Below are 15423 nucleotides of genomic sequence, written 5' to 3' on the forward strand. Positions count from 1 at the left end.
AAACTTTAGGTCTATTTATCGATTGAAGCACAACGAAGTCTGCCGGGTCAGTTAGTAGTAAATAAAGTTCTTCACACAGCGGAATAAGTCTTACGCACAATTTACGAATAACATAATAAGACATTGTGAAGTGTCCACTCCCTAAAGTTTAGACCTGTGTTTAATAGACCTATTTGCAGTATACCGTTCGATGCTGTCAAGGTGATTACAATTACCATTAGGTTTATTAAAGTTCAGATTTCATACCTACCCACTATTAGTATTAAAACTAAATATCCAAAGATATGACGCAAAGCAATATTACGAAAGGATCGAAGGCTCGATACAGTGACGCCTCATCAGCAGGTGAGCGGTGTCATCATCATCATCATCTTAGGCCTTACAGCCCAGGGTGGGCCTTAGCCTAGTCCAGTATGTCTCTCCAGACTGCTCTGTTCAGGGCTTTCTCCTTCCAGTTTTCCAGGAGTTTGGGTCTGCCACGACTTCCGCGGCCCTCTGGTTTTCCATATAGCAATTGTCTCGGCATTCTGGTACTCTCCATTCGAAAATTCCATTCTTCCAGGTGAGCGGTATGGTCGTTTTTATTCATAATAAACAAAATATGCAGTAACTTTATGTCTCAAGGGGAGTCGCCCTATACACATTTTAATGTAAATGGGTTCCAGTAACCACTTAACACCAGACGGGCAGTGAATTCCAGTTTAAGCAATGAAAAAATGAATACTTCGACTGAAATAGATCAAAGTTTTTATTTTTGTCAGACCGGCAATCCTAATTCGCACCTATGTAAAAGAGGGAAATGCGAAATGCATAATTTCTCAGACTTCATATGCTGAAACGTAGCCAAACTTCAAAAACAGTAATTGTTAGACACATCGCATATTTTCAAAACGGTGTTTCATTTGTAATTTGTTTTAAATTTTCAATAATACATTTTTCTTATTTTCTCATCGTATTGTTTTTAATTTACAAATAGAATTAAAAGACAATTTTGAAAAATGATCAAAATTAATTCTTAGATAATGTAGAAGTTCCTGGAGGTTCTGTTCATACTATAGATTTCTTTTTAAAATTAAAGCAGCATGAATGTCATCCTTACGTACAAGAGACCATACAGATGAACTTTGACGTTGTGTGAGTGTCTATGGGGTCCGATTTTCGCTTAATATCCAATGGACAGTCTACCTACGCAAATACCAGTAGTATTATGTAATAAAGTGTTTATAATGAAAAAACAATATAATTTTCTATTTTTTTTATTTCTTTAACCTAGTTACATCACTTTACTTCTTTAACTTGGAGACCTGAAACAATTATACAAATTCATTAGTTACTATTTGAAATTAGTCTTAACTTTACAAAAAATTGTGAGAATTTTGTTTCTATTGTTTTTTATTTATTATTTATGTAATTTACCAAAACCTAAGCGCGGCACAATACTAGGATCTAGTACAATACAATCTACAATCTAGCTCAATAAATAAATAAATATAAATATTTACTAACGAACACGCCACTTTAACTGGTCCCGTGATAAGTTCATAAAGAACTTGTGTTATAGGTACCAGGTAACGGAAATAAATGTAAGATTTTTATTATACAAATACATATATTTAGTATACATCCATAACCCTGGAAAAGACATTTTATATTTATCATACAAATATCCTCAATTGGCGGGATTCGAGCCCGCGACCCCCTTGTGTAATGACCATGTCACTTACCACTACACCAGACGGCCGTTTTAAGGCTAATAAATAATTTTAATTTAACATAAAGTAACATACTGTTACTGGTGGTAGGACCTCTAGTCCGCGCGCGTGAGTACCACCACCCTGCCTATTTCTGCCGTAAAACAGTAATGCGTTTCGGTTTGAAGGGTGGGGCAGCCGTTGTAACTATACTTGAGACCTTATAACTTATATCTCAAGGTGGCGTGGGTGGGTGGCGCATTAACGTTGTAGATGTCTATGGGCTCCGTAGGAGTGGGTGATATCGGTTTTGCCGCGTATCGAATCGTATCTATATATCGAGTATCAATATCGGATATTGAATCTATATATTTTCTGAATCTATATATTGATGGATGCTAGTAGATTTTCTCGATTCATGATATTTGAGATTTGAAACGATACGCTGATATAATATCGTAGTAGATATAGATTTAAGTCAACGTTATACGGTTGGTTTTCTGATATCAATTTATAATATGATTTTAAAGTAATAAAAAGAACATGAAAATAAAAATATCAAAAAAACTTTCCTTCATGCTTTTACCAGGCTTAGGACTGGCTACATTATTTTCAGTTTTTAGTATTTTGTGTCTTAATTTAAAATTACAAAATATACCAAAAGAGTGTAGATTTCAAAAGTTTAATACAAACACAAGAAATAAACTCAATTATTTGGATTCAACTAAAAATAGAAAAATGTGTACTTTAAAAATGAAACACAAAAAACTTTTAAGTATTTATAAACACTTGTCCAAAAATTCTAGTTCAAGGTCAAAGCGCGTGAAATTAAATTCAACGATGCAAATAGGCTATACTGCATTCAAGTTAGGGTCGAAAGTTGAAACTTCTTTCCTAAATTGTATCCTGCTGATACGCTAAGAATAATCTACAGACATATGGACTTAAACATAAGGTTTACAATTGTATGGATAATGCCTGTTTCTGTTTCATTCATCACATGATATCCCTATCGTGCGCTCACTCACTCTGGCCGATTCGATACGAACCAAACGAATATTGCTGATATTCACGAATCGGTACGTTATGCCGATGCGCATCACATCGAGCAATATCGTGTATCGGCTGATATCGATATATAGATTTCGTGCGTGGCGATATCGGATTCAACGATATTGCTGCGATATATAGATATTGAATCTATATACGATTTATATCACCCACTCCTAGGCTCCAGTGGGCTGTGAGCTCATCCTCCCATCAAAGCAATAAAAAAATAAAAAACTATTTTAACTCATGTCTCTAAGAATAAAGTCCACTGACCTTACTTAGTTTCTATTAAGGCTAAACAGTTTATATATGTGTTCTTTAGTTACATCACTCGAACCCTATTTCAAATATGAAAAACACTAAACTAACTCAAAAAGGTTAGTCTTCTTGAGTCTTATATTAACTATTATTACATTGTTTCTTGATTCATCATTGGTTGTTACAATTAAAATATTATTGATGCTTATTGCAGAGCCTTTACAATATAATATGCATTAAATATATTTTAAATTTGAAATAATTTATGTGAAAGCCACATTCTACTTTAACTCAATTTTTGATTAATAAGTTAATGAAATTATGATTAAAACCCAACTCATCACAGTATTTGTATTTCATAGGTTGGAGATATGAAGTATTTGAGAGTAGTGATCCAAGCCAGTTTGACCAAAGGATTGAATGAACAATTTTACTATTTTTGTCTCTTTAGTATGTTATGATTAAATTCATTGCAACACGCACAACAATCAATTTTAATCTTTATAGTTTAATTAAACAGAAATCTAATCAATAATAATACTCGTTTATCATGTTTACTTGTACATCTATTCTTTTTTTTTATGACTGAAGGATTACTGGTGGCACGGAGGCCTTTCCAACCAGTTATTGTCTTTCAGGGTTTATTGGATTACATCTACATTTAATGCAACGAAAGAGACAGTTAGTTTAAAAGTTCATTTTGTGATGTATATGGACTCTGGTAATCACTGAATATCAAGTGAACTATGAGCTTATTCACCTATGTAATTAGTAGACCTTTAAAGTGTTATAAGAGACTGCTGCAGACTAAGCCACAACACAGCTTTACACAAACCAGTGTAAGAAGATAAAAATAACAAAAACAAATTATAAACCTGGAGGTAAACTCTGCTTAAGTTTCTCAGCCTTCTCTTTGTCAGTGATGACCAGGGTGTACAGGAACCTTGAGCATCGAACCTTGAACTTGACATTCTCAGGGTTCTTCTTTATTTTGACAGCTGAAACAGTAATGATCATTTACTTGATATTAATACAGCATTTGTTGCAGAGATGTTGAAATAGCCTATCAAGGCTATTAGCATAGGAGGGAAAAATGTATAAAAATAATAATACCGTCTTATGCATGCATGCCAATTTTTGTGCATTTTAATTATCCAGTAATACATTAGATTGTTTAATCAAATTTTCTATACTGGCTTTTAGTTCATGATTTATGTCTTTGAAAAAAGTTGCTTAATAAATACTGAATGTCAAGATTATATCATGAGAACTGACCAGCCAATCTATCCCAAATAAATATTGTTTTTAAATTATTAAAATTGCTGTTTTTTTAGTTTTAATAAGGTCTTCATTGTTTTTCTTATAAACATTATATTTTACCTAATTAAACCTAAATTTAAATTTTTAAATATATTTTTCTAAATTAAACCTAACCTATTCTTATATTTTACTCTTCTATTTCTTTATCACCTTCCTAATGGTGAATGTATTATTTTTTTAATTAGACCCGTAGAATAGGTTAGGTTAGAATTATAAATACTCACATTTGGCGTCTTTCCTCCTCGCCTTAATTAAAAAGTCTTTGATATCTTTGATTTCACGCGGCTGAAATAATAACACAGGTTAGAAAATAAACTATAGTCTGTTTACAACATAAGAACATTGTTTATTGGCCACTCTTGCGACTATAAGCAAAAATGACCGTTAATATAACTAAAATAATGGTTATTTGAGACTTTATGTAATGCTTTACTCTCTAAATTGGTTCAATATTTAAATTTCTTACCATGTTGAAGACGAATAGTTTTCAACCAGCACTGTAAGAGAAATATACACTTTTAACGAAAAAAATTATCACAAATCACTTTAACCACGGCACTTTTAATTTAAGGGTGAAAATATATTTTATAACAGAATGAAAATCACCCGATTAAATAGGATTAATTTACTGATTTCAAGAATTTTAGTCTAATCTTACCTGTCAAAGGGTCCAAAAGAAACACAAAAGTATCTGTCAACTGTCAAGTACTGTCAACATTATTAGCTGTCAGTGGCAGACTGGTAGTTTCATTTTCCAACAGGAAAGGCAAAAGTCACACCATGCAGCCAATCTTTTAGATGCTCTGTCATATGAAAAATAATATGCAGCCAAAATGATACGGATGAGATGAGGTGAAGTTGATTTATTTGAGGCTATAATCAATTGGGATAAAATTCAATGAAACGAGATGAAATGGGGTGAATTAAAGTCTCAGTAAAATGGTTGTTATTTAAAGAGCCTCTTGTGAACTTTTTTCAAAAATCCGAAAAGCAATGTCCAGCTGGTTTGTTTCATTTTTTAACTTTATAGCTGTGCATTATCACAAATGCAAAACAGTTAAAAAACTACCGTTTTACACTTTTTAACATATCTCTTCAGTTTGACGGAAATTCTATAAGACATGTTTATAAATTTATTAAGCTACCAATATTAAATGGGTAAACTTGAAAAAAAAAACAATATTAGCTATTAACCAAAAACGCAACTTGTAAAATTTTACCCAATCCCCGCCATGGAGTTGGTCGAGAGTCAATTAACTTTTTTTACACTTTTAGAACAGTCATTGTAGATCCCGTGGATGATCCGTAGACTACCAGAAATCCCATGATGATTATAGGATGACAAACGGAGAAATCCTTAAAAAGGATAGAACAGCTTAATGAGATACGGGATTTGGGTAATAAAAAGTCGATAAGTAAATAATACCAGAAAACCGAAGATGTCGTCCGCCACACTTGTTCTTCTGAGTAATACCTATCATAGATAATGCATGTGATGTAATATAGTCAGACAAAAGAATAAGACAATGTAAGATTTACTGGCTGTAAATATTTTAAGTTACTTTATTGTTATTGTTCATTAAAGTTCATTTCAAATAAAATTTTAAATATCAAATTTTTTAATAATTAATCTTCGATAAAAAAATTGACGGTTACAAAATGATATAGGTATTTTTCCAATTACAGAGCATAATGCGACTCAGTGACGCACAATGCCGAATTATGCTGAAGCTTAGTTGAGCATTATGCCGCATAATGCGCTCTTGTGCTGTAATTGGAAAACAGGGATAACGTATAAACTGTATCGATAGGTAGTAGGTCATCTCTTTGAACTAAGCAATAATTTAAATTGTCCAATCCCTAGAGGTGAATGACAGACTGACAGCGTCAATGGCTGACATAAATATTTTGTAAAAGGCGTGCAGTGTTGACTGGGTGACTCTATAATTTAAAATAAAAACATTTAAAACTGAAACCTTTATCACTACCCGCCATGTGGGTAATAAGGATAGGAGTATCTAAGGAAGCATGGGCGTTTAAATTACGGCGCTAATGAAAGCCATGGGCGGGCGAGGCGCAGTGCGGTCGAGCGCTAGGCTTAGTGCTGAAACCACCCAGGCTCCGTCAACTTCTAATGTTCCTGGAACCAAAGTGAGGCCTGTGGCAGCTGCTGCAGCCGCAGCTGCTAGAAGGGCTAGAGCAGCAGAGCGAGCACGCGAAGTTGAAGATAGCCCGCGGGTCTTGAAAGAAAAATGCCGAAGACTGGCCAGGGCGCTGCGCAACGCTAAGCATCTTGTTGTAAGTTGTATATCTTCAACTAAGTTACACTTACAAAATAATCAAGCATCTAAGATTGGTTTAAATTATTATAATTGTTGAAATTCAGCATGTGTATTTAGTGACACATAAAACAAGTTTTGTTTTTGAATTATATTTGGGTTATTATAAAAAACCGTTATCTCGTGTATCATGACTGGTATTTAATTATACAAAAATTTAAAAACATTTTCACATTTCGAATTTAACAAATTGGCTTTGTTCAAATAAAATTTGCTGTAAATATTGACATAAGCAATGTTAATCTGCTACTTAACTAATGACTGCATTTTTTTATTATAGTAAATTGAGTGAATCTTATAAAATTAATAAAACCCACCTTTTAACTGAGTTGAGTTTTATTGTAGTTTATTGTAGTGAATGAAAATTATAAAAAAAAAATTATATGAAGTTACTTAATTAATATTTTATTATTTTTAAATTATTTTATTTACCAAAATTCATATTAACCTCTTAAAATAATGAAACTTTAAAATTAAATATTTTTTGTGATAATATATCTGTGGGTGCTGGGCACTGGGTATGAAACTAAGCAGTTATGGAAGGGAGGGGGTGTCTCAGAAAGATATGGATGGACTGACCCCACAGTGGAATTAGGGCAAGAAGAATTTTTTGACAGATACATGATATTGATAAACTTTTAAAATTACAACCTCTTTAATTGACAGTAGTAATGCTACTTTTCCAACTGGAAAGGCAAAGGTGTCATACCGTACTACATATTTTTTTATAAAAATAATAATATGGAGTGACATGAAACGAAGTTGATTAATTTGAAAAATTTATCAATTGGCATTAGATTAAATGAAATGAGATGAGATGAAATATAATCTCAGTAAAATGGTGGTTATTTACTGAGACTTTTTCAGTGGACTTTTTGGAAGATTCCGAGAAGCGATCTCCAGCGGCTTTGTTTCATTTTCCCCAATTTGTGCACTTTCGCAGATACTCAACAGTTAATATACCACCGTTCTATTTTATTGATGATTTAATTTTGGTAATAAAATAAAATAATAAATAAATTTTTTTTTGTTTATGTTATTAAAATTGAATATAAACAAATCAAATTAAGTTTTTGTGTAGGGTTTTGCAACGTGAGATTTTTAATTGCTTAATGACAAAAAATAACTTTTATTATTTAGGTCTACACAGGAGCTGGAATTAGCACGGCAGCTGACATCCCTGACTACAGGGGCCCCCATGGAGTATGGACTCGACTACAACGAGGAGAAAGTGTTGGGTAAATATTCTTATTTAATTTATCTATTTTTGAAACTTAATTTTGAATTGTTTTCTCAACTTGACGTAACTCGTTTTGTGGAAGGAAATTTATGTATACTTAAATATATGCTGTGCCTGATCTCTCAGTTTACAAAACTAATCAAAATGTGAATGCTACAAACCGCCATGAGACATGAAGTCTCAAATGAATTGTATAATAGTTGTCTCACTCTTTGAAGTACAACAGATCACTTCTTCACAACTGACTTGGTACTGTGCTGGTACCAACCCATACAGGCATATTATACTTAGGCCTTAAGAGCAGTAAATGCTGGTTGCCTATTGCAATACTTTACTATGATTCTCAGATAATGCCTTTTCTAAACAATAACAGTACATATCTCTATTAAATCAACAATATTTACAAAAGAAAATGCAATGTAAGTTATTAAAGTGTGGATATTAATAAAAACCATAGATTACTGAAAAAAACAAATCTTAAACTGAAAAGCTGTAACCTCATTATTGATGTTATTTCAAAATTATTCATAAACATCTAAAAGCAAATATGTCACAATCAGTTCCCAAACTGTTTAGTCCTCTATAAATATTTTGTTTTGTGTTAAATACACTTTTCTTTCATTTTTTCTCACCTTTACCGTAAAACAAGAAATAAATTATGAGCTAATTTCAAGTAGTTCAGTCACCGCTTAAGAAGGTTTGAATATGTTCATGTTACCAAGTGACACATTTATTAGCAGTTCAATAATCACTTTAAAATTTCTTGGCGTAAAAGGTTTCATTTACAATAAGGAGAAGAATTTGCGAAACAAGTTCCAGGTAGCTACAATATTCTGTTTTATTTATTTTTCTTTAAAAATAAAACCTGTCCACTGAAATTTTATTGGACTTTTTAAATACCAAGTTTATCCATGTTATCCTTTTTAATTTGGTTGTCAAATTGATTGTAATTTCATCATAAATTTACAATCTTAATAAATGAGGCCTTCATTTGCATTTTGTTTTTTTTAAATTATTTTTTAAAGAACTGCAATATACAATTACAAATATAATTTATATTAGAGTTTCATTGTGCAAACCAGACATTTTCCCCTTTTCTATGTCATTCATGTAGTTATGAGTAACACATCACGTAATTTAATTGCGTAATTATTGGTGGCCTGTTGAAAACTCGTAATTGTAGGTACCACCGCCCTGCTTATTTCTGCCGTGAAGCATTAATGCATTTTGGTTGGAAGGGTGGGGTAGCCTAAACCTAAAAATTTATTGAATTAAACTAAAATTTAATTGACAGCTTGAAATTATTTCTTCAATATAACGTTTCAGCCGCGTGGAGGTATCTCGAGCGAGCCCAACCTTCACTCACATGGCGTTAACCGCCCTGTGGGCGCGAGGAGCCCTCAAATTCGTCGTGTCACAGAACTGCGACGGTCTCCACCTGCGCGCCGGCCTGCCCCGCCGAGCGCTGGCCGAACTTCACGGCAATATGTTCGCGGAGTTGTGCGCGCCGTGTCGCAAGCTATACCTGCGATCGTTCGACACGACGGAGCGCACGGCGCGGCACCGGCACGGCACGAGGCGGCTGTGCCACGCCTGCGGCACGGAGCTCAGGGACTCCATAGTGCACTTCGGGGAGCGCGGCAGAGCGGCCTGGCCTTTGAACTGGGCTGGAGCGTTGCGGCATGCTGCTCGAGCCGATGTCGTCTTGTGTCTCGGGTCTAGTCTGAAGGTGTGTTAATGGTGTCAGAAGATGTCGAGTTTCGTAACGTTTGGTTTAAGTTAGTTTTGAAGTGGACGAGAACCGGTGTATTCCACATGGTATGGTAGCCCTCCTGGCTGAGCCTTTGCTCGCCCACCTGTCCTGGTGAAACTGGAAAGGCCTTTGGGCCACCAGTAATCTCTAAATTATAAAAAAAAAAAAGTTTTGAAGTGAAACTCCTAATGCGACTTCCAACAAAGTTGCGTTAAAAGTTTAACGCTACCCTGGAATATAAAGAGACAGAGCGAATGTTAGCAACGAGTAGCGTCCGATATATTAATGAAGTATGTATTTAAAAATATATTTATTTTTTTCTATCTATAATTTAACATAAAATATATAAAATATAAACGTTGAAGATGTCGCATCTCTTATACACAGCATTCCCTATTACAAGAGCAATCTCATTTAAGAATGAATAATAAAGAAAACCACAATACTACACACACATCGAAAAAGAAGTTTCACTTCATTCACGTGCACCAAATTGCACGCGCACCGTTTTTTTTATTATTATTTTCGATATACAAAAATCCTGCTATTTTTTTTAAATATTGTTTCCAGGTCCTGCGCCGTTACGGTCGGCTGTGGCGCATGCACAGCGCCCCCTCGTCGAGGCCGGCGCTGTACATTGTCAATTTGCAATGGACGCCCAAAGACTCCGTCGCGAAGCTGAAGATAAACGCGCGTTGCGATACTGTTATGAGACAGGTGAGTAATTTTTTAATATTTTTATTATTATTTATTTATTTATTAGGCACACAATGCACATTACAAGCTAAAAAGATACACAATAAATAAATAATAGTTTTAAAAAAAAACCAAAAAAAAACCCTTTTATTGAAAATCCAACTAAAAAATAGAAAAAGCGTGGGGTGCTTTTCAGGATATTATTGAAATAATCGTTCTGCTCATATCTGTTCATAAAATATTTATAACTACTGATACTATGCACCCCACGCTTTTTTTTACAATAAAATCATTTTTTATGACACTATTTTTAATTCAAATTTATTAAAATTAATTTTCTATTTTTTAGTTCGATTTTCTATAAAAAGGTTTTTTTGGTTTTTTTTTTAACTATTTTTTTTTTCTATTTCAATTTTTTCATTATTATTTTTTTCTATTTTTCAATAATTTCATCTGAAACAGACGGTAACTTGTCCGAGAAATAGGTTATCGGCGCGCCTGGTAGTTTCCCGCAAAATTATAATTTGCGTAATTACTGGTGGTAGGACCACTTGTGAGTCCGCGCGGATAGGTACCACCGCCCTGCTTATTTCTGCCGTGAAGCAGTAATGCGTTTCGGTTTGAAGGGTGGGGCAGCCGTTGTAACTATACTAAGACCTTAGAAATTATATCACAAGGTGGGTGGCGCGTTTACGTTGTAGATGTCTATGGGCTCCAGTAACCACTTAACACCAGGTGGGCTGTGAGCTCGTCCACCCATCTAAGTAATAAAAAAAACACTATTATTGACCACAAATTCCGTCATAGTTCTTCAATACCCCCATTTTCGATTTATTTATTCCCAGGTCGCACGGCGGCTGCGACTCCGCGTCCCTCGGTACGACTCCCCCCGGGACCCCGTGATCTGGCACGCGGAGCCGCTGGCGGCGCCCGAGGCCCACACCACGCGGCGCTCACCGCTCCGGGACGACCCCGCGTCCGACGGCTCCGCTTACCACACTGATGCGTCTTCCCCATCGGCCTCGGATTCTGATGAGGAGGTGCCACTGAGGAGGCTAGCAGATCGGTTGAAGGCTCCCACTCTTAAGGCTTTTAAGGTTAGTCAGAAATATGAAAGAGGAGGACGTATTAAATAGAAGAATAGGTGATCAGTAGTATATTTTACCATAATTTTGAATTTTAAATCACAAAATTTATATGAAAATCGTCTTACAATTAAAGAGTATGAAAAATGTTTTTTAATAAAACAATTTGTTTATTTCTTTTACAGGTAAATTTAATGTCCGGTGAGGCGACGATCCTACTGCGCAAAGAGCACGCCCCCTCCCCCTCCCCCAGCCCCACCTCCCGCTCCCCGCCGCGCTCAGCCACTTCAGAATTACGTCGCTTCCGTATCCGCCGCCGGCACACGCCCCCTCCCACCGAACCGCCCCACGTCCACACTCCCAATACTCATCCCAGACTGAACGGAATCGAAATCAAAACGGAACGGATAAAGAAAGAAGAGGAACTGTCAAATGGTACGTTAGGATCTCGTCTGCGGAAACTTCTAGAACATGATCCTCTCCCTTTAGTGAAGAAAGAGGAGGACGTGAAGAGGGAACCGCCTGATAGTAAACTGAACGAAATCGAACCTCACGAAGATCGCAACGGATCGCTGGCAGCCGCCATCATCGCTCGCGCGGTCCTGCTGTGTAGGGCTTCGCTGTATTCCGGATTTCATACGATAATCTCCCAGCCGCCTGCCACCCCCACCCCTCCTCCGAGCCCTGCCGAATGCTCGTGGTGCGAGAAGCACTTCGGCTCCCGTCGCTGCTTATGGTACGGGCCGCCTCGGGAGACCTCGCTGTCGGCCCGGGTGTGGCGCAAGATCAAGGGCAGGAAGTACCTGTGCGCCTGCTGCGGCGACGGGGAGGACGGCAGGACGAACGGGGAGGAGACCGGGGGCTGGTACGGGAAGGGCTATCGCAAGGGGCGGCGCAGGAAGCGGTAGCGACCCTCCGTCCCGGATCAACCCGATCCGAGGATGAATCCAGGGCTCAAACATAACGAACAATAATATGTGATCTAGTTTAATTAGTTAATGTTCCGAGGACGCTGGGCGGGGTCGCGCTAATTTATTTTTGTATTCGGTACAAGTGGTGTGTGTGTGTCGTGTATGTCAGCAACTAATATTGACCGTTGAATATTTTGTCTTTGTAAACTAAACTTTATTTGACGTATCGTTTAAAGTCTATTTTACGACGTCGCTGCGTATATGATTGATCGTCAATTACACAATATATTTGACATTAGATTGATGCATAAATTTACCTTTTCCGTTATTTTAATTTTGAACAAATTGTTTGCTGTACATTACTTGGTCACGGCAACCTCTCGAATAATGTTCGTATATATGTAACCTCTATACGATTAAACCTTAAAGAGGTTAATATGTCATATTTTATAACATTCTTCTTTAGATGACATAAATAGAATTTCGATTATTGAAACATTAGAACATTAGACATATAAAGAGCATTTTTGCAATATTAAAATATAAAAAGATATAAAAATAATGGTGAAGCAATAGCTTTAAATGTTGTTTTATAATGTATTATTTTATTTGTATCAAAATACAGTTTAGCTTCTGGTTGCGCCAGCGTCATAACAGATTTGTAGATAGATGTTTTTATAATAATATGGCAGCTATGACACTTTTCCCTTCCCCTTCCTCACCCATCCCCCGCGCCCTGGATTGGCTAGTACGAGCGACGCGGGCACACAGGAAAAAAGAAAAGAAGAAAAAAAGATGGCGGTTACCTAGCGCGCGCTCCGCATTACAGAAATCAGTTATTTTGTGATTTAATTATTGAGATAGCCTAAGACTTTATTCTTATACAACATCAGTGTCAGTGTATCACAGTGTCGTGCAAAATAGAAGATACACCAACTGGCTTCAAGCACTTCTAGCAGCCGTGATTCGGACGACTCCATCCTCTCCAGGTACGGCGTTTTCCTTCACAATTTCCCTCGGGTTGTGTTCCTTTGTTTCTTCCCGCCACGGCCCGAAAAAGTGTCATAGTTAAACAACGCAAATACAGTCCACACTCATTTTTGTAATAGATGACCGTTACAATTTTGTTCTACCAACCGCATAGCGCAACCAGCTTCGTAAAACTATAGCACAAACTGAGTTGCTCTTATAAAGAGAAACAACATTTAAAGCTATTACTTCGCCATTATTTTTATATATTTTTATATTTTAATATTGCAAAAATGCTCTTTATATGTCTAATGTTTCAATAATCGAAATTCTATTTATGTCATCTAAAGAAGAATGTTATAAATGACATATTAACCTCTTTAAGGATTAATCGTATAGAGGTTACATATATGTATGTACATTAATTATACGTATGTACGTAAAATGTTGCATCTATATACCGACTCTGTAACAATTGAATGCATTCGTTGTCTTCTTTTGTTGTTGACTGTTTAGTTGTAAGTGATCGTGCATTTCATGAATTTAAATTGTAAAAATTGTTGTGAGCCAATGATTTGATTTAATTATAAGATGAGAAAATGATGAATGAACGCATCAATGAATATCACCATTTCTACATCACAGTAGTGAATTAATTTAATTCAATGAGATTATTATTATTATTATTATTGATAGTCGCTTAAGTTATAGCCATTCGAACGTGCTTCCAAAGCTCAAAATTTTATCAAATGAAGCTAATGTTACTTTTATGTAACATGCATGAATGTAATGAAACCATATTTTATTACCCACATTTTAATAATAATTGTCTGTATTGTCTTGAAAGGTCATTTACCTTCCGTTATCATACAACACCATGTACAAACAAACCAGAGAAATATCCTGTGCCTTTCGTGATGATACATTAATTATAATTATACTTATGATACAATAAATATCGGGCTGGTCCTGGAGCCTGGATGACTTGCAATGGAACCCTTGAATGGTTATCAATAAATTTATTAAGGAATTAGCTTTATCTTATTATCATAATTGTACAAGTATTATTGACAAAACGGGTTTTTTTTACTAATTATTTTGTTTACCTATATTGTCATTGTAATTAGTGTTTCCACAAAAACAAGATGTCATTAAAATGAATATTAACATTCTTGTCAAAGTTTCATTTGGACGTCTGGTCGGTTGCCAAATGTTTTATTAAATGGAAGGCTTTAGAAGTGATTACGGCACACAGCAGTGGATAGTTTTTTTTTATATAATCTGTTTACGGCCATTGGTAACTCCATTTTTTAGCCTCTCTAATTCATTGTATAATAAGATTATATTTTCAGAAAAATGTTTTTAATAAAATAATGATTACTTTTCGTTGGGAACTTGTAAATCGTGTAATTCAGATGTCCAAAAATTTTGATAAATTCCAAACTTATCAATATCCGATACGAAACATAATATATTATTAAAATATAGCAACCAGCAACATTTTTCATTATATTATTATTTATTTGGACGGTTTCCAAAATTTACTACTGAGATGATAGAACATGATAATGGTTTACATAATTGAATAAATAATGACAAATCAAATTGCAGTTTAATTATTGATATAAGCGATATCGGTATCATGTACAACACACACTTCTCATTAAATCTGTTGTTCACACGTCAGAGACCAAACATTTTCATATGAAATAATGACGATAAATGTTCAATCATCGGTCATGAGGTCATCGAAATTACAATACACGTCATGTTGTCGATTCGATTTGCCTTCCAATATTACGGTCGGCCGAAATAAGTTGCTGAGTACGTTGTGGCCTAAAGGATAAGACGCCGGTGCATTCGTACCAAGCTATGCACCGGTGTTCGAATCCGTCAGGCAGGTAATGTTTCTATTGCATTACGTACTTGCACGATGAATCCATTCATCTAATCAATAATATACATATATTATATACATTAACAAAAACTTTTCCCTATCCATTAACGGTGCTTTTAGGTACCACAAACACCGGTCACCGTCCTCGCCGAACCCGTCGCTTGCGACGAAGGGCTCGCACGAGCGAATTAACCCACAGACACAGCCCACTGAG

At 35.5% G+C, this 15423-nt stretch overlaps 2 protein-coding genes across 3 annotated transcripts; one reads left to right on the forward strand and one right to left on the reverse strand.

Annotated features, from left to right (window-relative positions):
- Positions 1-1240: 1240 nt before the first annotated feature.
- RpL38 (ribosomal protein L38) lies at positions 1241-5065 on the reverse strand. 2 transcript variants are annotated; one of them, XM_028176515.2, is made up of 5 exons: positions 4978-5065; positions 4786-4816; positions 4544-4604; positions 3875-3997; positions 1241-1304 (listed from the first exon to the last, which is right to left on the reverse strand). In XM_028176515.2, the coding sequence occupies exons 2-5, from the start codon at positions 4786-4788 to the stop codon at positions 1279-1281; spliced, it is 213 nt and encodes a 70-aa protein (XP_028032316.1). In that variant the 5' UTR covers positions 4789-4816; positions 4978-5065; the 3' UTR covers positions 1241-1278. The 2 variants fall into 2 exon arrangements, with proteins under 2 accessions (XP_028032316.1, XP_089590462.1); XM_089734336.1 differs by lacking the exon at positions 4978-5065 and having other exon boundaries at positions 4786-4963.
- A 1109-nt stretch (positions 5066-6174) lies between these two features.
- Positions 6175-14917, forward strand: Sirt7 (sirtuin 7). Its single transcript, XM_028176558.2, has 6 exons — positions 6175-6617; positions 7799-7896; positions 9225-9627; positions 10222-10368; positions 11193-11444; positions 11618-14917. The coding sequence occupies exons 1-6, from the start codon at positions 6372-6374 to the stop codon at positions 12338-12340; spliced, it is 1869 nt and encodes a 622-aa protein (XP_028032359.2). The 5' UTR covers positions 6175-6371; the 3' UTR covers positions 12341-14917.
- The last annotated feature ends 506 nt before the right edge of the window (positions 14918-15423 follow it).

Source organism: Bombyx mandarina, chromosome 17 (genome assembly GCF_030267445.1).
Source record: "Bombyx mandarina strain Sakado chromosome 17, ASM3026744v2".
NCBI lineage: Eukaryota > Metazoa > Arthropoda > Insecta > Lepidoptera > Bombycidae > Bombyx > Bombyx mandarina.

Coding starts and splice junctions, on each gene's coding strand:
- RpL38 (XM_028176515.2), bottom strand. Junction 3,998..4,543: donor GAGGAGGAAAGACGCCAAAT/GTGAGTATTTAT, acceptor TTACTGTTTCAG/CTGTCAAAATAAAGAAGAAC. Junction 1,305..3,874: donor TAAGCAGAGTTTACCTCCAG/GTTTATAATTTG, acceptor TAATTGTTTCAG/GTCTCCAAGTTAAAGAAGTA.
- Sirt7 (XM_028176558.2), top strand. CDS start 6,372: ATGAAAGCCATGGGCGGGCGAGGCGCAGTGCGGTCGAGCGCTAGGCTT. Junction 6,618..7,798: donor GCAACGCTAAGCATCTTGTT/GTAAGTTGTATA, acceptor TTTATTATTTAG/GTCTACACAGGAGCTGGAAT. Junction 7,897..9,224: donor CAACGAGGAGAAAGTGTTGG/GTAAATATTCTT, acceptor ATAACGTTTCAG/CCGCGTGGAGGTATCTCGAG.